At 35.9% G+C, this 21,795-nt stretch overlaps 1 protein-coding gene across 2 annotated transcripts in view; it reads left to right on the top strand.

Annotated features, from left to right (window-relative positions):
- PGBD1 (piggyBac transposable element derived 1) overlaps window positions 1-21,795 on the top strand; it is a 128,403-nt gene that overhangs the window by 83,968 nt on the left and 22,640 nt on the right. Inside the window, exon 9 of one of the 2 annotated variants that reach the window (XM_074265050.1) lies at window positions 17,503-17,634. In XM_074265050.1, coding sequence (XP_074121151.1) covers window positions 17,503-17,634 — 132 coding nt within the window. Of the gene's footprint in view, window positions 1-17,502; window positions 17,725-21,795 lie in introns of those variants that run through there. The other variant, XM_074265049.1, reaches the window with a different exon arrangement.

The following is a 21,795-nucleotide window of genomic DNA, read 5'->3' as shown; positions in this document are numbered from 1 at the left end:
AACATTTGGTCCAAAGACATTTAGTATCTAACATCAATTTGGTAATGTTTCTTAAGAATCTAATTTACTCTTTTCACTTGTCTTGATGAGGGTAGATGCACTCATTTTACATCCCCCCTTCCCTTATTTCTTATAAAACTTTAGAACTAAAATATGTTCCATTATCAGAATTCAGTAGTCCCTAGAAATCCATACCTAGGTATAAATTATTCTGATGTTATTCTACTAACCTCTCTCAAGGTAGCAGAGCTCGGAGGAAAGCGTCCATTCATCTATGGTCCACTATAATCAATAAATACTTCAGTTTTCCCTCTAGTATCCTTTCAGCAAAATTTAACTTGAATATTCTGGAACCTTAATCCCTTCTGATACTCTAACATATCACTAATTTACTGTCCTAAGATCTTGTATTAATCCATAGGTCTCCTCTGATTTCTTAAAGGGCATAATAGGAGTATTGATTGAAAGGGGGTATATACAGTTTTAATAGTACACCCTTCACAAATTCCTTTATAACTGACTGCAAACTTATTTTTCTTACCAATGATATAGATTATTGTTTAACACACACACACACACACACACACACACACACACACACACACACACACACACACATACACACACACACACACACACACACATACTGTATCCTCTGAATTTTTCAGATTGATTTTAAGTGGGGAATTTTTAAACCTGCTTTATTTCTGCCATGCATATTTTATTAAAAGAAGATGCATTTTAAATCTACCTAATAATTAAAAACCTTTAATTTCAATACTAATGGTATAATTCAAGCTCTATCTGACAAGTTATTCCCCACCTTTGGGATTTACAACTATCTATATACAGGAGTAATTTCTATAATAGGTACACAGAAATCATTTCCTTTACTCTCATCATGAACAATTCCTGAAACTCCTGACTAATTTACAGAGCTAGGATCTCTCCACTCCAGTGACTACTAAATCTTCTCTTTTTACTCTTGTTCTACACACACAATAATTACCAATTATAGGTTTTAACATAATGAACAATCTTAGAATTTTCACAAGCTAAATGGTCACCTCCTAACTTACAAGCGAGGTGGAAAAACCTCATCTGCTATATTACATTTACTGAGTTAGTAAAGTTGATAATAACAATAGATTCTTTAACACATTTTCCACCTCCTATTAGTTTTTCAGTTTATTTTTTAATAATATTGAGGGTACTATATAACAAACCAAATCTGGGTTCTACAATCTCAGAAAGAATCCATTGTTTATAAGTTCAGGTAAAACAGAAACAATCTATATCACAACCAATTAATTTCCTGATTTTAACACATATACCAATTTAAAGTTATTTTAAAATTAGCCAATACTTTAGTTTGTAAAATTTACTTAGATGTTCCATTCAAACAGAATTGTCTTTTAGTAGTTTTCCTAATTTGCACAAATCTCTCTTCTTTTATAAGCTAGGAAAGAATTGTTTCAAGGTGGTAACAGAGGATGGTTGAGCAACTCTGAAAGAACTTTGACTCTGGACTTCCGGCCAAGATGGCGGCGTGGAGGAAGACAGCTGCTTGAGCTCTGCGTTTTCTCTCAGAACTTACTTCATGACAAGCCTTGGAATTAATGCTTGACCGGAAAAGAAACCCACAAATAATCACCAACAGAAGACATCCTTGAAATTCATCAGAAAGGGTCTGTGTTTGCTTGGGGTAGGGGACGAACAAACTAGGTGCAGACTGAGAGCAAGCAGCCAGAGAGAGGCAGGCAGCTTACACAGCTCAGATCAGAGTGGGGAGGGGTGCAATCTCTTCCGTTTCTGGGAAAAGACTTTTACCCCAGTGTGAATAGTCTGTCTTGGCAGCAAGCCAGGAGCAGCAGAGAAAGTGTAAACACTGGAAGTAAAGAATAAAACCCCAGGAAAGCTGGTGTCTCTCTGGACCCAGGCAACCCCATCCCCACCCAGAGTGACTCAGCACATTCTTAGAGGTATAGAGCACAGATACAGCACAGCCATCACTGTCCTGTTAGTGCCTCTCTGCTGTCTCTCGCAGTCTGTAAAAGAAGCCCGGTAAGACCGTCCAGCCCCATCCCTCTGCAGAAACAGACCCAATTGTTTCTCTTGTCAATTTGTTTTCTTCAATTCCGATCTTGACAAAATGAACAAAAAATTCAAAAGGGCTCTAACCATTGACAGCTTCTGTATGGAGAGAGAGCAGACTCCAAAAACTGAGGAGACTAACAGCAGATTGTCTCCAGAGGAATCCCCTAAGGGGCGTATGATCTACTCCTCAATACATAAGACACTCATAGAGGAAATAAAAAAGGCTCTCACAAGAGAGCTAGAAGAGAAATGGGAAAAGGAAAGGGAAGCTTGACAAGAAAGCCTGGAGAAGTCATTCCACGCATTTAAAGACGGAGTGGATAAAGAAAACAAATCATTGAAAAACAAAATTAGTGAATTAGAAAAGGTAAACAACTCCGAGGAAAACAGGATTAATGAACTGGAAAAAGAAAACAGCTCTCTAAAAAATAAAATTGATGAAATGGAAAAAAAAATCCATAGAAGATAAAAACTCAATTAGACAATTACAAGAAGATATAAAAAAAGTGATGGAAGAAAATACATCATTGAAAATTAGAATGGAACAAGTAGAAATAAATGACTCAAGGAGAAACCAAGAAGTAGCCAAGCAAAACCAGAAAAAAGAAATAATTGAAAAGAATGTGAAGTACCTTATTGCAAAGACAACAGACCTGGAAAACAGATCCAGGAAGACAATTTGAGAATAATAGGACTCACTGAAAAATGTGAGTAAAAAAAAGAGCTGGAAAATTATCAAAGAGAACTGCCCAGACGGTTTGGAAACAGAGGGTAAAATAGATATTGAAAAAATTCATCAATCACCTACTGAAAGGGACCCTAAAATCAAAACACCAAGAAATATAGTGGCCAAGTTCAAGAACCATCAGACAAAGGAAAAAATACTGGAAGCTGCTAGAAAAAAGCAATTCGGATATGGAGGAGCCACAATAAGGATAATCCAGGATCTAGCAGTGTCCACATTAAAGGAATGAAGGGCCTGGAACATGATATTCTGAAAGGCTAAGGGACTTGGTATGCAGCCAAGAATAACTTACCCAGCAAAAATGAGCATCGTTTTCCAGGGAAGAAGATGGACATTTAACGAAATAAATGAATTTCATCTATTCTTGATGAAAAAACCAGACCTACATAAAATGTTTGATCTTCAAATACAGAACTCAAGAGATTTCTAAAAAGGTAAAAAGAAATCCTGAGAACTATATTTCTGCCATAAAGATATGTAAAGAACACATGTATAATTTGTCCTAGAAACTAGAGGTGGAAAGGAAATTATATCATAAAAAAGAGTAAAGTGGTGGTACTACATCTCATGAAGAGGCAAAGGTAACCTATTATATCTGAGAGAAAGAAAGGAGGGAGATGAACATAGTGTGTATCAATAGACATATTCGATTTATGGTGAAACATCTTCCACTTCATTGAAAAGTGAGAAAGAAGGAGTAAGCTAAGGGGAAGGGAATACATAAATTGTGAGAAAAAAGGGTAAAATAGGGAGAGGAACTTTAAGGTGGGGGAGGGATCCTAAAAAGGGAGGGCTGTGAAAAGCAAGTGGTGTTCACAAGTTTAATACTGGGTAGGGGGGTAAGAGGGAAGGAAAGGAGAAGAGCATAATCAGGGGTTAACAGGATGGCAAGCAATATAGAATTAGTGAATGGGGTAAACTGCTTCATAAAGAGGAAGCAATTAGCAGACTGGATTAAAAGTCAGAGTCCTACTATATGTTGTTTACAGGAAACACACCTGAAACAGGGTGATACATTCAGAATAAAGGTAAAACGGTGGAGCAGAATCTACTATGCTTCAAGTGAAGCCAAAAAAGCAGGGGTAGCCATCCTCATCTCAGATCAAGCAAAAATAAAAATTGATATAAATAAAAGAGGTAAAGAAGGAACTTCAATGCTACCCTGCTAAAGGATAGCATAGATAATGAAGCAATATCAATATTAAACATATACACACCAAGTGGTGCAGCATCTAAATTCTTAAAAGAGAAATTAAGAGAGCTGCAAAAAGAAATAGACAACAAAACTATAATAGTGGGAGATCTCAACCTTGCACTCTCAGAATTAGATAAATCAAACCACAAAATAAATAAGAAAGAAGTCAAAGAGGTAAATAGAATACTAGAAAAGTTTGATATGATAGTTCTTTGGCAAAAGCTAAAAGGAGACAGAAAGGAGTACACTTTCTTCTCAGCAGTTAATGGAACCTAAACAAAAATTGATCATATACTAGGACATAAAACCCTCAATATCAAATGCAGTAAAGCAGATATAGTAAAAGCATCCTTTTCAGACCACAATGCAATGAAAATTACATTCAATAAAAAGCCAGGGGAAATTAAACCACAAAATAATAGGAAACTAAATAATCTTATACTAAAGAATGATTGGGTAAAACAGCAAATCATAGACATAATTAATAACTTCACCCAAGAAAATGACAATAATGAGAAATCATACCAAAATGTGTGGGATACAGCCAAAGCAGTAATAAGGGGAAGTTTTATATCTCTAGAGGCCTACTTGCAAAAAACTGAGAAAGAGAAGGTCAACGAATTGGGCTTACAATGAAAAATGCTAGAAAAAGAACAAATTAAAAACCTCCAGACAAACACGAAACTTGAAATTCAAAAAATAAAAGGTGAGATTAATAAAATTGAAAGTAAAAAAAAACTATTGAATTAATTAAAAAAAACTAAGAGTTGGTTCTATGAAAAAAACCAACAAAATAGACAAACCCTTAGTAAATCTGATTAAAAAAAGAAAGAGGAAAAGCAAATTGTTAGTCTTAAAAATGAAAAGGGAGAGACTTCCGGCCAAGATGGCGGCATGGAGGCAGACAGCTGCTTGATCTCCGCACTTTCTCTCAGGACTTACTTCATGACAAGCCTCAGAGTTAATGCTTGACCAGAAAAGAAACCCAGAAATAATCACCAAGAGAAGACATCCTTGAAATTCGCCAGAGAAGGTCTGTATTTGCTTGGGGGAGGGTCAAACAGACTGGGCCCAGACTGAGGGCAGGCAAGCCAGAGCAAGCAGGCAGCTCACACAGCTCAGACCAGAGGGGGAGAGATACAATCTCTGCCATTTCTGTAAAAAGGCTTTTACTCCAGTGTGGATGTTCCATCTTGGCAGCAAACCAGGAGTAGCAGAGAGGGTGTAAACACCGGAAGTGAAGATTAAAACCCCAGAAAGCTAGCATCTCTTGGAACCGGCCACCCCCACCCCCACCTGGAGTGACTGAGTTCTCAGAGCCTCAGAGTGCAGACCCAGCACAGCCATCGCTGTCCTGTTAGTGGCTCTCTGCTGCCCTACCCCCAGTCTGTAGAGGAAGCCCATTAACACCATCCAGCCCCATCCCCCCCAAAAGAGACCAATTGTTTCTCTTTTCAATTTGTTTTCTTCGATTCCGATCTTGACAAAATGAACAAAAAATTCAAAAGGGCTCTAACCATTGACAGCTTCTGTATGGAGAGAGAGCAGACTTCAAATACTGAGGAGACTAAAAACAGACTGTCCCCAGAGGAATCCTCTAAGGGGGATATGAGCTGCTCCTCAATACAAAAGAACCTCATAGAGGAAATCAAAAAGGCTCTCACAACAGAGCTAGAAGAGAAATTGGAAAAAGGAAAGGGAAGCTTGGAAAGAGAGCCTGGAGAAGTTATCCAGAGTGGATAAAGAGATCAAATCATTGAGAAATAAAATTAGTGAATTAGAAAAGGCAAACAACTCCAAGGAAAACAGGATTAGTGAATTGGAAAAGATAACTCCAAGGAAAACAGGATTAGTGAGCTGGAAAAAGCAAAAAATTCCAAGGAAAACAGGATTAATGAGCTGGATAAAGAAATCAGCTCTCTAAAAAATAAAATGGAAAAAAATTCCATAGAAGAAAAAACCTCACTTAAAAACACAATTGGACAATTACAAAAAGATATAAAAAAAGTGAGTGAAGAAAATACATCATTGAAAATTAGACTCGAACAAGTAGAAATGGAGAAATTCAAGAAGAAACCAAGAGGTAGTCAAGCAAAACCAGAGAAATGAAACAATTGAAAAGAATGTCAAGTACCTTATTAGAAAGACAACAGACATGGAAAACAGATCCAGGAGAGACAATTTGAGAATAATAGGACTCACTGAAAAATGTGAGTAAAAAAAAAGAGCTTGAACACTATTTTCCAGGAAATTATCAAAGAGAACTGCCCAGACGTTTTAGAAACAGAGGGTAAAATAGATATTGAAAAAATTCATCGATCACCTACTGAAAGGGACCCTAAAATCAAAACGCCAAGAAATATAGTGGCCAAGTTCAAGAACCATCAGACAAAGGAAAAAATACTGGAAGCTGCTAGAAAAAAGCAATTCAGATATGGAGGAGCCACAATAAGGATAACCCAGGATCTAGCAGGGTCTACATTAAAAGAATGAAGGGCCTGGAACATAATATTCCAAAAAGCTAAGGAACTTGTTATTCAGCCAAGAATAACATATCCAGCAAAAATGAGCATCCTTTTCCAGGGAAGAAGATGGACATTTAACAAAATAAATGAATTCCATCTATTCTTGATGAAAAAACCAGACCTATATAAAATGTTTGATCTTCAAATACAGAACTCAAGAGATTTCTAAAAAGGTAAAAAGAATTCTTGAGAACTATACTTCTGCCAAAAAAATATGTAAAGAACATATGTACAATTTGTCTTAGAAACTAGAGGCAGAAAGGAAATTATATCATAAAAAAGGGTAAAGTGGTGGTACTACATCTCATGAAGAGGCAAAGGTAACCTATTATATCTGAGAGAAAGAAAGGAGGGAGATGAACATAGTGTGTATCAAGAGACATATTCGATTTATGGTGAAACATCTTCCACTTCATTGAAAAGTGAAAGGGAAGGAGTAAGCTAAGGGGAAGGCAATACAGAAATTGTGAGGAAAAGGGGTAAAATAAGGGGAGGAACTTTAAGGTGGGGGAGGGATCCTAAAAAGGGAGGGCTGTGAAAAGCAAGTGGTGTTCACACATTTAATACTGGGTAGCGAGGTAAGAGGGAAGGAAAGGGGAAAATGAAAAGGGAGAACTCACCACTAATGAAGAGGAAATTAGAACAATAGTTAGGAGTTACTTTACTCAACTCTATGCCAATAAATTCGATAACTTAAATGAAATGGACGAATACCTTCAAAAATATATCTTGCCCAGATTAAGAGAGGACGAAGAAAATAGTCTAAATATTCCCATTTCAGAGAAAGAAATAGAATAAGCTATAAACCAACTCCCTAAGAAAAAATCCCCTGGACCAGATGGATTTACTTGTGAATTCTACCAAACATTTAAAGAACAACTAACTCCAGTGCTATATAAACCATTTGAAAAAATAAGGATTGAAGGAGTCCTACCAAATTCCTTTTATGACTCAGATATGGTACTGATACCTAAACCAGGTAGGCTGAAAACAGAGAAAGAAAATTATAGACCAATCTCCCTAATGCATATTGATGCTAAAATCTTAAAATATTAGCAAAAAGACTACAGAAATTCATCCCCAGGGTAATACCATATTACCAAGTGGGATTTATACCAGGAATGCAGGGCTAGTTCAATATTAGGAAAACTATTAGCCTAATCTGTAACGTGCCCTCCTGGCAGTTACAATTACTAGTCTGTCCTAGGCCCAACAGAGTACCTTTGACCACTGACCTTTGCAGTGTGAACTCTACCCGGCTCGCCTCCTCTGAGGCCTTCAAAGGTCTCTGGCCACATTCTCTTGAATCTATAGTTTACTAACCAGTAGCGCACTCAAGAACAGCCACATGTAATATTAAAAGCCTTTATTATACATACTCACATAATACCCTAACTGATGCCCTGACTTGTTGGTTCCCTAGTGAACACTTGGTCAGAATACCCACGTGTTCACTACCAAAATCCTTACCTCTTTTGGCTGTCCATCTTGGCTTGGCCACCCAGGCTAGGAAGTCAAGGTGAAGAGCGCCAGGTTAAAGAGAGCGACTGCTGCCTGCAGTGGGCTTATAAAGGGCCTGTGAGGTCACACAGCCAATCAGCGAGAGAGTCACCCATTACAAAGCTATCTCAAAATGGACAGGATCCCACCTACAAGGCAGTCCTAATATCCACAGAAATTACTTCTGGGCCTCAATCTCCCGATGCACCGTGTCCACCCATTTAAAGGGCCCTTACACTAATTGACTATATCAATAACCAATTAACAAAAACCATATGATCATCTCAATAGATGCAGAAAAAGCATTTGATAAAATCCACATCCATTCCTACTAAAAACACTTGAGAGTATAGGAATAAATGGACTATTCCTTAAATAGTGATTCCTTAAATAATGAGCAAATATTTAAAACCGTCAGTAAAAATCATATGTAATGGCGATAAACTGGAACCTTTCCCAGTAAGATCAGGAGTGAAACAAGGTTGCTCACTATCACCATTGCTATTCAATACTGTCTTAGAAATGCTAGCCTCGGCAATAAGAGCCAAGAAAGAGATTCAAGGAATTAGAGTAGGTAATGAGGAAATCATACTAGCACTCTTTGCAGATGATATGATGGTATACTTAGAGAACCCCAAAGACTCTATTAAAAACTATTAGAAATAATTCAGAACTTTAGCAAAGTTGCAGGATACAAAATAAATCCACATAAATCCTCAGCATTTTTATACATTACCAACACAATCCAACAGCAAGAGATCCAAAGAGAAATTCCATTCAAAATAACTGTTGATAGTATAAAATACTTGGGAACATATCTACCAAAGGAAAGTCAGGAATTATATGAGCAAAATTACAAAACATTTGCCACAAAAATAAAGTCAGATTTAAATAATTGAAAAGGCATTAAGTGCTCTTGGATAGCCAAGCGAATATAATCAAGATGACAATACTCCCTAAACTAATCTATTTAGTGCTATACCAATCAGACTCCCAAGAAACTATTTTAATGACCTAGAAAAAATAACAGAATTCATATGGAACAACAAAAGGTCGAGAATTTCAAGGGAAGTAAGAAAAAAAATGAAGGTGGTCTAGCTGTAGTTGATCTAGAACTATATTTTAAAGCAGCAGTCACCAAAACCATTTGGTATTGGCTAAGAAATAGAATAGTTGATCAGTGGAATAGGTTAGGTTCACAGGGCAAGATAGTGAATAAAAATAGCAATCTAGTGTTTGACAAACCCAAAGATCCCAACTTTTGGGATAATAATTCATTATTTGACAAAAACTGCTGGGAAAACTGGAAATTAGTATGGCAGAAACTAGGCATGGACCCACATTTAACCCCCTATACTAAGATAAGATCAAAATGGGTCCATGATTTAGGCATAAAGAACGAGATCGTAAATAAATTAGAGGAACATATGATATTTTACCTCTCAGACTTGTGGAGGAGGAAGAAATTTGTGACCAAAGGAGAACTAGAGATCATTATTGATCACAAAATAGAAAATTTTGATTACATCAAATTAAAAATCTTTTCTACAAACAAAACTAATGCAAACAAGATTAGAAGGGAAGTAACAAATTGGAAAAACATTTTTACAATTAAAGGTTCTGATAAAGGCCTCATCTCCAAAATATACAGAGAACTGACTCTATAAGAAATCAAGCCATTCTCCAATTGATAAATGGTCAAAGGATATGAACAGACAATTTTCAGATGATGAAATTGAAACTATTTCCACTCTTATGAAAGAATATTCCAAATCACTATTGATGAGAGAAATGCAAATTAAGACAACTCTGAGATACCTCTACACACCTGTCAGATTGGCTAAGATGACAGGAACAAATAATGATGGATGTTGGAAGGGATGTTAGTGGAGTTGTGAAAGAATCCAACCATTCTGGAGAGCAATCTGGAATTATACCCAAAAAATTATCAAACTGTGCATATCCTTTGATCCAGCAGTGCTACTACTGGCCTTATATCCCAAAGAGATACTAAAGAAGGGAAAGGGGCCTGTATGTGCCAAAAAGTTTGGGGCAGCCCTTTTTATAGTGGCTAGAAACTGGAAAATGAATGGATGACCATCAATTGGAGAATGGTTGGGTAAATTATGGTATATGAATGTTATGGAATATTATTGCTCTTTAAGAAATGACCAACATGATGAATACAGAGAGGCTTGGAGAGACATCAACTTATGCTGAGTGAAATGATCAGAACTAGGAGATCATTGTACACTTCAATAACAATACTATATGAGGAAGTATTCTGATAGACGTGGATATCTTCAATATATAGAAGAGTTAATCTAATTTCAATTGATTAATGATGGACAGAATCAGCTACACCGAGAGAAGGAACACTGGGAAATGAGTGTAAACTGTTAGCTTCTTTTGTTTTTTTTCCCCAGGTTATTTATACCTTCCGAATCCAATTCTTCTTTTACAGCAAAAACAACAACAACAAAATTCGGTTCTGCACATATATATTGTACCTAGGATATACTGTAATATATTTAATATGTATGGGAATGCCTGCCATCTAGGGGAGGGAGTGGAGGGAAGGAGGGGAAAAATTCAGAACAGAAGGGAGTACAAGGGATAATGTTGTAAAAAATTACCTATGCATATGTACTGTCAAAAATGTTATAATTATAAAATTAATTTAAAAAGAAGTTTGACTTTGAATGAATTCCAGAAATTTCAGCCAGATATTTCTCCAAGCCAATTAGACAGAGGCTGAATTCTTATTTCTCACAAGCTGATTAACTTTTTACGTAGGATACAGAATGCAAAGCAGACATTCACAGACACACACAGAAATTTATCTCCAACTTTTACATACAGATTTAAGTCTGACCTACCCAATTAGTCCTGGGACCATCCTCCCCATACATAACAACAATATTTTGTAATTCCTTCCAATAGTAGACTATCTGGTGGTATTTTAGGTTCTGCTTCAAAGATTTGAGTTTGGGCTGCTTCCTCATTCTGTTGAAGGCTTCACTTCTGGCAAGAGCAATTCCAATGATCCTGTAAAACACAGAACTGACCTCTCCATTCGTAATCAACAAGCATGGGGTGCTCCCACCAAGCAGTCACCTAGAGGCCCCACCCCTCTGGACCGTTTATCAGAACTTCCTGCTAGGTAGATATCACTTCTCTCATTGGATCAATTAGCCTTGACAAGATCCCAGAGGTCCTGTTCAGTCTAAATAGGATAGTCTAAGGACACACAAGTAGTACTTGCACACAGGCTTACCTCTGGGTTATGTGCACTTAAGTTATCTGACTGTCCTTGTGCCAATCGATCGGGCTTCTCTTCGGAGACTTTTGCTTCCTGTTTTTACCAAGTTATTCCGCATTGGGTCAGTACTTTATGAAGAGCAGGACTGGAAGTCTGGTTCTGCGGGCCTGTGGAGAAAATCTCTCCATGGGTGCCTGTCCCCATATCAGAACCTCAACCATCTCTCTGTAAAGTCGGGATCTTGGACTAGCCTCCCAAAACTGTGTGGAACAGAGTACTAGACCCCCTTATACAAAGGAACTGCTCAGAGGCATGTCTCTAGGTACATACAGAAAGCCTTTATTTGTTTCTTGCAAGAAGCAGTTGACACACTAACTGGGAATCCAGCAAAGGTAGCACAGTTCAGAAACAAGCTGGGTTACATAGCCAAAAAACTGCAAGTCCTTTCTTATTCTGTTGACTTTTAAATTCATTGGTTGTCCTGAATTCTTCAGGAGCATGGAAAGGGCTATTGGCCAATGTCCAACAGTGTCTTCTTATTTGGCATGAGCAGTGCTGATGCGGCCGTGCAGATTCTATTTAATAATGGTCCCATGACTTCTAGGAACCTGAGACTAAGGCCTAGGGTCTACTCTACTTTACCCTAGAGTCTCTGAGAAATTTTTATTCATCCTACTCACCATTGTTTCCCAGCTTCTGCAGAAGACTGCCTCTTTATTCATTTTCTCTCTTTAATCTTCAATCTTTGTCTACCCACTGCCTCCTTTTATACTATCCTCAAATACCTTTTGTTCTTCCAGATAAATGTTATTTTTTCTAGGTCAGTAAAATAGTTTCTTGAGATTTTGATTGGTATAGCACTAAATAAATAGAGTGGATATTGTCATCTTTATTATATTCACTTGACCTATCTAGAAGCATTTGATATTTTTCTAATTGTTTAGATCTGACTTTATTCATGTGGAAATTGTTTTGTAGTCTTGCTCACATAGTTCCTGACTTTCCCTTGGCAGATAGATTCCCAAATATTTTATACTATCAATAGTTATTTTATTTTATTTTTTTGCTGAGGCAATTGGGATTTAGTGACTTGCCCAGGGTCATATAGTTAGGAAGTGTTAAGTGCTGAGGGCAGATTTGAACTCAGATTCTCCTGACTTCAGAGCTGGTGCACTAACCCCTGTGCCACCTAGCTGCCCCTCGACAGTTATTTTAAATGGAATTTCTCTTTGTATCTCTTGCTGTTGCATTTTGTTAGTGATGTATAGAAATGCTGATGATTTATGTGACTGTGTTTTGTATCCTGCAACATTTCTAAAGTTGTGGATTATTTCTAATAGCTTTTTAGTTGATTCTCTGGGATTCTCTAAGTATACCATCATATCATCTGCAAGGAGGTATAATTTGATTTCCTCATTGCCTACTCTAATTCCTCTAATCTCACTTTCATCTCTTATTACCAAAGTTAGCATTTCTAATACATTATTGAATAGTAATGGTGATAGTGGGCAACCTTGTTTCACCCCTGTTCTTACTGGGAATGATACCAGTTTAACCCTATTACATATGATGCTTACTGATGGTTTTAAATAGATACTACTTACTATTTAAAGGAAAAGTCCATTTATTCCTACACTCTCTGGTGTTTTTAATAGCAATGAGTGTTAGATTTTATCAAATGCTTTTTCTGGCAGAAATTAGGCATTCATTTTTGAGATAATCATATAGTTTTTGTTCATTTGGTTATTGATATAGTCAATTATGCTAATAGCTTTCCTAATATTGAAGCAACCCTCCATTCCTAGATCCTACTTGGGGATGATTTTCTGTAATCTCTTTGCTAATATTTATTTAAGATTTTTGCATCTATATTCATTAGGGAGACTGGTCTATAATTTTCTTTCGCTGTTTTCATCCTACCTGGTTTAGGTATTAGTACCATGTCTGTTTCATAAAAGGAATTTGGTAATAGTCCTTCATTCACTATTTTTTCAAATAGTTTATATAGTATTGGAGTTAATTGTTCTTTAAATGTTTTGTAGGATTCAGATGTAAATCCATCTGGCCCTGGGGATTTTTTTCTTAGGGAGTCGATTAATAGCTTGTTCTATTTCTTTTTTCTAAAATGGGACTATTTAAGCAATTTACTTCCTCCTCTGTTAATCTGGGCAACCTCTGTTTGTAGGAATTACTCCATTTCACTTAAGGTATTAAATTTATTGGCAAAAGTTGGGCAAAGTAACTTCTAATTATTGCTCTAATTTCCTCTTCGTTAGTGGAAAGTTTTCCCTTTTCATTTTTAAAATTAACAATTTGATTTTCCTCTTTACTGTTTACAGTCAAATTTATTAAAGGTTTATCTATTTTGTTTTTTCATAAAACCAGTTCTTAGTTTTATTTATTAATTCAATAGGTTTTTTTTTACTTTCAATTTTATTAATCTCTCCTTTTATTTTTAGAATTTCATGTTTGTTATTTGATGGGGGGAGGGTTAAGCTGCTCTTTTTCTAGCTTTTTTAGTTGCAAGCCCAATTCATTGATCTTCTCTTTCTCTACTTTATGCAAGTAAGCCTTTTCCTTATTACTGCATCCCACAAATTTATGTTGTCTCATTATTGTCATTCTCTTGGATGAAATTATAAATTGTGTCTATGATTTACTGTTTCACCCATTCATTCTTTAGGATGAGATTGTTTAGTTTCCAATTACTTTTTGGTCTATTTTCCCTTGGCCTTTTATTGAATGTAATTTTTATTGCATCATGATCTGGAAAAAAATGTGTTTACTATTTCTGCCTTTCTGCATTTAATTTTGAGGTCTTTATGTCCTAATATAAAGGTCAGTTTTTATATAGGTTCCATGAACTGCCGAGAAGAAAGTTTATTCCTTCCTGTCTCCATTCAGTTTTCTCCAAAGATCTATCATATCTAGCTTTTCTAGTATTCTATTTACTTCTTTAACCTCTTTCTTATTTATTTTGTGGTATTATTTATCTAGACCTGAGAGAGAGCAAGAGATCTCCCACTATTATAGTTTTGCTGTCTATTTCTTCTTGCAACTCTCTTAACTTCTCCTTTAGGAATTTAGATATGTTTAATATTGATATTGCTTTATTATCTATGGTACCCTTTAGCAAGATATAGTTTCTTCCTTATCTCTTTTAATTAGATCAATTTTTGCTTTTGCTTGATCTGTGATCAGGATGGCTACCTCTGCTCTTTTTACTTCACCTGAAACATAATAGATTCTGCTCCAGTCTTTTATCTTTACTGTACCTTAAATGTGTTTCTTGAAACAACATATTGTAGGAATCTAGCTTTTAATTCAGTCTGCTATCCGCTTACACTTTGTGGGAGGGTTCACCCCATTCACATTTACTGTTAAAACTACTAATTCTGTATATTCCTGTCCTCTTATTATCCTGAGATTATATTTTTGTCTTTCATTTTTCCCTTTCTCCCCTCCCCAATGTTTAACTTATGAGAATCCCTTGTCTCAAGCAACCCTCCTCCATTTAGAATCCTTTCCCCTTTAGGGTCCCTCCCTTTTTCTAATACCTTTCCCCTACTATTTCTGTTTTCCCTTCTACCTTCCCTTTTTGCCTTTCCCCTCCCACTTTTCAATAAGGTGAGAGAACTTTCTCTGTAAACCAAATATGTCTAATATCTTCCCTTTGAGCCAAATCTGATGAGAGTAAGATTCACACAAAGTTCATCCCCCTTCTTTCCCTCACATATAATTCTTCCGCCTCTTCCTGAGATGTAATTTCCTTCATTTTACCTCCATTTTCCCCTTTTTCCAGTACAATCTCCTTTCCAGCTCTAGTCCCTTTTTTATTTTATAATAGTAAAATCAAATTATATATGCACTCTCACCCTTTGACCCAGCAGTGCTACTACTGGGCTTATATCCCAAGGAAATACTAAAGAAGGGAAAGGGACCTGTATGTGCCAAAATGTTTGTGGTAGCCCTTTTCATAGTGGCTAGAAACTGGAAAATGAATGGATGTCCATCAATTGGAGAATGGTTGGGTAAATTATGGTATATGAATGTTATGGAATATTATTGTTCTGTAAGAAAAGACCAACAGGAGGAATACAGAGAGGTTTGGAGAGACTTACATCAACTGCTGCTGAGTGAAACGAGCAGAACTAGGGGATCATTATACACTTCAACAATGATACTGTATGAGGATGTATTCTGATGGAAGTGGATATCTTCAACATAGAGAAGAGCTAATCCAATTCCAATTGATCAATGATGGACAGAATCAGCTACATCCAGAAAAGGAATACTGGGAAATGAGTGTAAACTGAGCATTGTTTTTTTATTTTTGTTTTGTTTTGTTTTGTTTTGTTTCTCTTCCCAGATTATTTTTACCTTACGAATACAATCCTTCTTTTGCAACAACAACAACAACAGCAACAAAATTCGGTTCTGCACATATATATTGTATTTAGGATATAATATAAGATATTTAATATGTATGGGAATGCCTGCAATCTAGGGGAGAGGGTGGAGGGAAGGAGGGGAAAAACTCAGAACAGAAGGGAGTACGAGGAATAATGTTGTAAAAAAATGCATATATACTATCAAATAAAATGTTGTAATTATAAAATTAATAAAAAACAAAAAGCAAACAAAAAAAGAACCTTATTTAAAAAAATTATATGTGCACTCTCTATGTATACCCATAACAGAAATACAATTCTCAAAAGTTCTTTTTATCTTTTTATGCTTCTCTTGAGTCTTATTTTTGGAAGTCAATTTTTTTTGTTTAGCTCTGGTCTTTTTATCAGAAATAAATGGAAATCACCTGTTTCATTGAATGTCCATCTTCTTCCCTGGGAGAAAATGCTCCGTTTTAGGGAATCGTTTATAGCTGCATTCGAAGTTCCTTTGCCTTTTAGAATATCAGATTCCAGGATCTTTCATTGTTTAAGGTAGAAGCTGCTAAATCCTGAGCAATCCTTATTGTGGCCTCAGTATTTGAATTGTTTTTTTCTGGCTGCTTGTAATATTTTTTTCCTTGGTCCTATAGTTCTGAAATTTAGCCACAATATTTCTTGGAGTTTTAATTTTCAGGTCTCTTTCACGTGTTGTTTGGTGAATTCTTTCAATGGCTATTTTACCTTGTGATTCTATGACATCAGGGCAGCTCTCTTTGATGATCTCCTGAAAAAGAGTGTCTAGATTCTTTTGTTCATCATGGATTTCAGGCAGTCCAATAATCCTTAGATTGTTTCTCCTAGATCTATTTTCCAGGTCAGTTGTTTTCCCAATTAGGTATGTTACATTTTTCCTATTTTTCATTTTTTGGATTTTGCTTGACTGATTCTTGTTGTCTCATTGAGTCATTCATTTCCATTTGTTCAATTCTGAATTTTAGTGAATTATTTTCTTTATTTACTTTTTTAACTTCTTTTTGTATTTGTCCAATTGAGTTTTTAAATGAGTTATTTTGTTCTGTGGAATTTTTTTCCATTTCACAAATTCTGTTTTCCTGGCAGTTATTTACCTTTTCTAATTCATGAATTCTGTTTTCCTTGGAGTTATTTACCTTTTTCATTTCATAAATTCTGTTTTTTATGGAGTTGTTTTCATTTTCCATTTTGTCAAATCTATCTTTTAATGAGTTATATGCCTTTTCCAAACCCTCTTGCAAAGTTTTCCTTTCCTTTCCCCATTTTTCTTCTAGTTCTCTTTTGAGGTCCTTTTTAATTTCTTCTAGGAGAATCTTGTGTGATAGGGACCAGATTATGTCACCCGTTGGGGCTTCATCTGGAGACAATCTGCTTTTAGTCTCCTCAGGGTTTGAAATCTGTTCTTCTCTTTCACCATAGAAACTATGTATAGTTAGAGTTCTCTTTGCCTTTTTCCTCATTTAAAAAACAATTGTTAGGATCTGCTTTTAGGGCAAGGGAGGTTTTCCAAGCTTCCTCTACAGGTGGCAGCAAAGCAGCAGCAGAGCGGTTGTGGCTGCGCTGGGTCAGTGCTGACTCATTTCTGGTGCTTGCTGGACATGGCCAGGTCCATGTTTTGGGGTTCTTTATTTATTTATTTTATTTATTTCATGTATTTGTCTATGTTTGTGTTGGATGCTTTATAATTTCTCTCTGACTTACTGGTTTGCATCCAGGAGAGAGTAGCCAACACTGGTCTAAATTCTTCCCTATAGATTCTCTGCCATTGGAAGTCTGCACCACCCTGGATCTGCATAGCATACTCTGGCATCCTGTGCCTGGCCACCTCCTACCATGAACTACCGAAACAGACCTTTCCTGGAGATCTTCAAAATTATCTTCTGCTGGTAATTTTTTGCACTCCCAACATTTGTGGATTCTGTCAGTCCAGAGCTAATTCAGAGGCTGGATTTTGTAATTAACATGAGGGTAGGAGGAGAAGGTCAGAAAGAAACGTGTGTCCTTTCTACCACCTTTGTTCTGCTCCCCAATAGAATTTTTTTAAAAGAAGTTCTAGGGACTCTTGCTTCCCTCTACATCAGAGTACAATATTCTATGAGTTCTAAAGTCCTTCATGATTTGTCTTCAGAATTTGGGATATTATTCTCCTCTTCAAATATTCTATATTTTAGCAGCAGTTCAGATGTCCTTTCAAGGAACCTCTGGTTCATCCAAGCAGGGCAAATAAACATTAAAAAGGACGAAATATTTATTTACCCTGATCCATGATAAAACCCAGCCATGTCAAAATAAACCTGTAGTTATTTCCAGCTCTTTCAAAGAATCTCAAAAGTCAGATAAAGAAGTAAGTCAGGCCCATGAATACAAATAATTTTGACAGCTAAGTATACAATTGGGCTTCAGGCTGAAGCTGGACAAGTTGGGGATAAATTCCAGTGGCAGAAAGAAACAGAGAACTTTCTACACTTCTTATATATGCTTGAGAATTCCCCCTCTACTTTCTCACCTATTCAATTACTCATTTCCTCAACATTTTCAGCTTCATAGTCGTCAGCAGCTTCCTTGCCACCCTCTTCATCATCCATTTCCCAGTCATCATCTGTATCACCTAGTCCTCCCAGTTCAGTTCAATATCAGCTAAAGTGGTTTCTTGCTGCTCCCCATAAATAGCATAATAACTCATCTTTGTACATTTGCATAAGTAGTCAAGCTACCTGGAATTCTCTATCTTTTCATTTTGGCCTCTTAACCATTCCTAGATTTTTGTGGAGTCACAGAAACTTCCAGGAAATGTCCTGGAATGATAGATACCCAATCCTGGGACTGAGTTATTAGAAATTCTGAGGAAACCTAGAATCCTAATAGACATTATGAGTTTTGTTATTTGGGAGTTCTAGTGAACTCAAGAATTTGACTGTTTCTCAAGTTTTGGGGTACTACATAAGGAGGCCCAGAACCAAAGGAAAGAACATAGGTATTTGGTAGGAAAGTAGTAGTAGCCTGTAGCTAAGACAAAATCAAACCAGTAGTAGGTAACAGTGAAAGCCATGTCTAAACAGCAGTCTTTTTAAAAATTAAATTTTATTTTAATTCCAAGTTCTCTTCTAATCTTATCCTTCTTCCTCACTCCTTGAGAAGGCAAGAAAAATAGCATCCACTACATATATGTATGGTCATAAAAAACAAATTTCCATATTAACCATGGCTCTCTTAAAAAAAAGAATAAAAGAAATTATGCTTCAGTCTGTACTTTGATTCTCTATTCAATAACTATCTAGAGGCGGGCAGAATGTTTCTATGAGTTCTTTCATACTATAGTTGCTCATTGCATCAGTCGGAGTTCCTAAATCTTTAAAAGTTGATTATCTTTACAATATTATTATTATTATTATTATTATGTAAATTATTCTTCTAGTTCTGAGGCTGAATTCAAACTCAGGTCCTGACTCTAGGATTTTGTACATATAAGTCTCTATAGGTTAGTCAGCCAGTCTCTGAAGGAAAAAGCTGATAGATGAGATTGTTCTAATTATCAAGGTATATGCTCCTTGACCTTGGGCAGAAATCCATCCAACTAGATATCACTTCTATTTGAATTATAAACAGAATATAATATTTGTGAATTCTTGCACCAAGGAAATAATTCCATTTCCTTTTATCCCTCCACTGGAGTTTGGGGTGATTCAGCTCATGAAGGGGAACCAACCAGAGTAGTCTGGGTGGAGATGAATTGCTTTGTTCAGATTGCTGGAGATGTTTGAATCTTGTGATCAAGCCATGTTCTCAGCATAAGGAGCTAAAGAATTTTAGCTCATCCTCTAATTAATTGCTTTTTAAAAATTAATTTTAATTAAAATATGTTTTACTTATAAAACATATGCATAGGTAATTTTTCAACATTGACCATAAAACTTTCTGTTCCAAATTTTTCTTTCCTTCCTCCCACCCCCTCCACTAGATGGAGGTAGTCTAATACATATTAAAATATATATTAAATCCAATATATGTATACATATTTATACAGTTATCTTGCTGCTCAAGAAAAATCAGGTCTAGAAAGAAAAAAAAAACCTGAGAAGGAAAACAAAATGCAAGCACACCTCAACGGAAAGTGTGAAAATGCTATGTTGTGGTCCCACAGGACTCTCTCTGGGAGAGAGAGTCTGGCTTTCTTCATCACTGAACAATTGGAACTGGTTTGAATCATCTCATTGTTGAAGAGAACCATGTCTATCAGAATAGTCTTGTTGTTGCTGTGTATAATGATCTTCTGGTTCTGCTCATTTCACTTAGCATCAGTTCATGTAAGTCTCTCCAGGCCTCTCTAAAATAATTCTGTTGGTCATTTCTTAGAGAACAATAATATGCCATAACATTCATATACCATATTTTATTCAGCCATTCTCTAGATGATGAGCATCCATTCAGTTTCCAGTCTCTAGCCACTAAAAAAGGGCTGCCACAAATATTCCTGAACATGTGGGTCCCTTTCCCTCCTTTAAGATCTCTTTAGGATATAAGCCCAGTAGAAACACTGCTGGGTCAAAGGGTATACACAGTTTGATAACTTTTTGAGCATAGTTCCAAACTGCTCTCCAGAATGGTTGGATCCATTCACAGTTCCACCAACAATGCATCAGTGTCCCAGTTTTCCCACATCCCCTCCAACATTTGTCATTATCTTTTTCTGGCATCTTAGCCAATCTGACAGGTGTGTAGTGATATCTCAGAGTTGTCTTAATTTGCATTTCTCTGCTCAATAGTGGTTTGGAGCACCTTTTCATATGACTAGAAATAGTTTCAATTTCTTCATCTGAAAATTGTTCATATCCTTTTACCATTTGTCAGTTGGAGAATGGCTTGAATTCTTATACATTTGAGTTAATTCTCTATATATTTGGAAATGAGTCCTTTATCAGAACCTTTGAATGTAAAATGTTTTCCCAATTTTAATTAATTGCTTTTTAAAAGAGATTATTAGTAACTTTATTTTATAACATATATTTCCTCCTAATTACATGTTAAAATAATTTTAAACTTTTATTTAAAAAAGTCTTGAATTCTAAATTCTATCCCTTCTTCCCTCCTCCCTGAGATGGTAAGCAATTAGGTGTAAGTTATACATATACAATCATGTAAAACTTTTCATCCATTAAGGTTGATTTTCATCCATCAAGCGTACCCCCTTTTTTAAAAGTATATTAAATTTTCTAGTCTTTTCATGTCTTTGTCTTTCATTACCAAGAAAAATCATTGACCATCAATTGATTGAATATTTGCTAACCTAATTAACAAATTGATTATTAAATACCCCAAAACTCTGTCTCAGGTTTTTCATTTGTCATACAAGCTTTAAAACTTTCTGATTGCTAAATGTGCTTGTCATTTAAATTCCTGCCAGATTTTTATTTAGTTTTACTTCAGATTCTGTCTTGTCCTTTAAAACTGACTCATGGAGGCTTGGAGAGACTTTCATGAACTGATGATGCAAAATGAAATGAGCAGAACCAGGAGATCATTGTACATTTCAACAACAATCCTGTATGAGGATCAATTCTGATGGAAGTGGCTATCTTTGGCAATGAGAGGATCCAATTCAGTTCTAATTGATCAGTGATGAACAGAACCAGATACACCCAATGAAAGAAATGAGTGTGGACTGCTTGCATTTTTGTTTTTCTTCCCAAGTTATTTTTACCTTTCTAAATCTGATTTTTCTTGTGCAACAAGAGAACTGTACAAATATGTACACATACATTGTATTTAAGATATACTTTAACATATTTAACATATATGAGACTGCTTTCCATCTAGGAGAGGGGGTGGAGGGAAGAAAGGGAAAAATTTGCAACAGAAGTGTTTGCAAGGGTCAGTGTTGAAAAATTACCCATGCATATGTTCTGTCAATAAAAAAGCTATAATTAAAAAAAGAAAAAAATTATTACAAATATGTATAGTCAAGCAAAACAGATTTCAATATGAACATTAAAAAGTCTCATTTTTCACTTGTCAATAAAGATAGCAGCATGTTTCATCAAGAAAAAAAA

This window comes from Sminthopsis crassicaudata, chromosome 4 (assembly GCF_048593235.1).
Source record: "Sminthopsis crassicaudata isolate SCR6 chromosome 4, ASM4859323v1, whole genome shotgun sequence".
In the NCBI taxonomy this organism is placed as follows: Eukaryota; Metazoa; Chordata; class Mammalia; order Dasyuromorphia; family Dasyuridae; genus Sminthopsis; species Sminthopsis crassicaudata.
The sequence above is the reverse complement of the archived record's forward strand: the minus strand, read 5'-3'. Positions and strand labels throughout refer to the sequence as shown.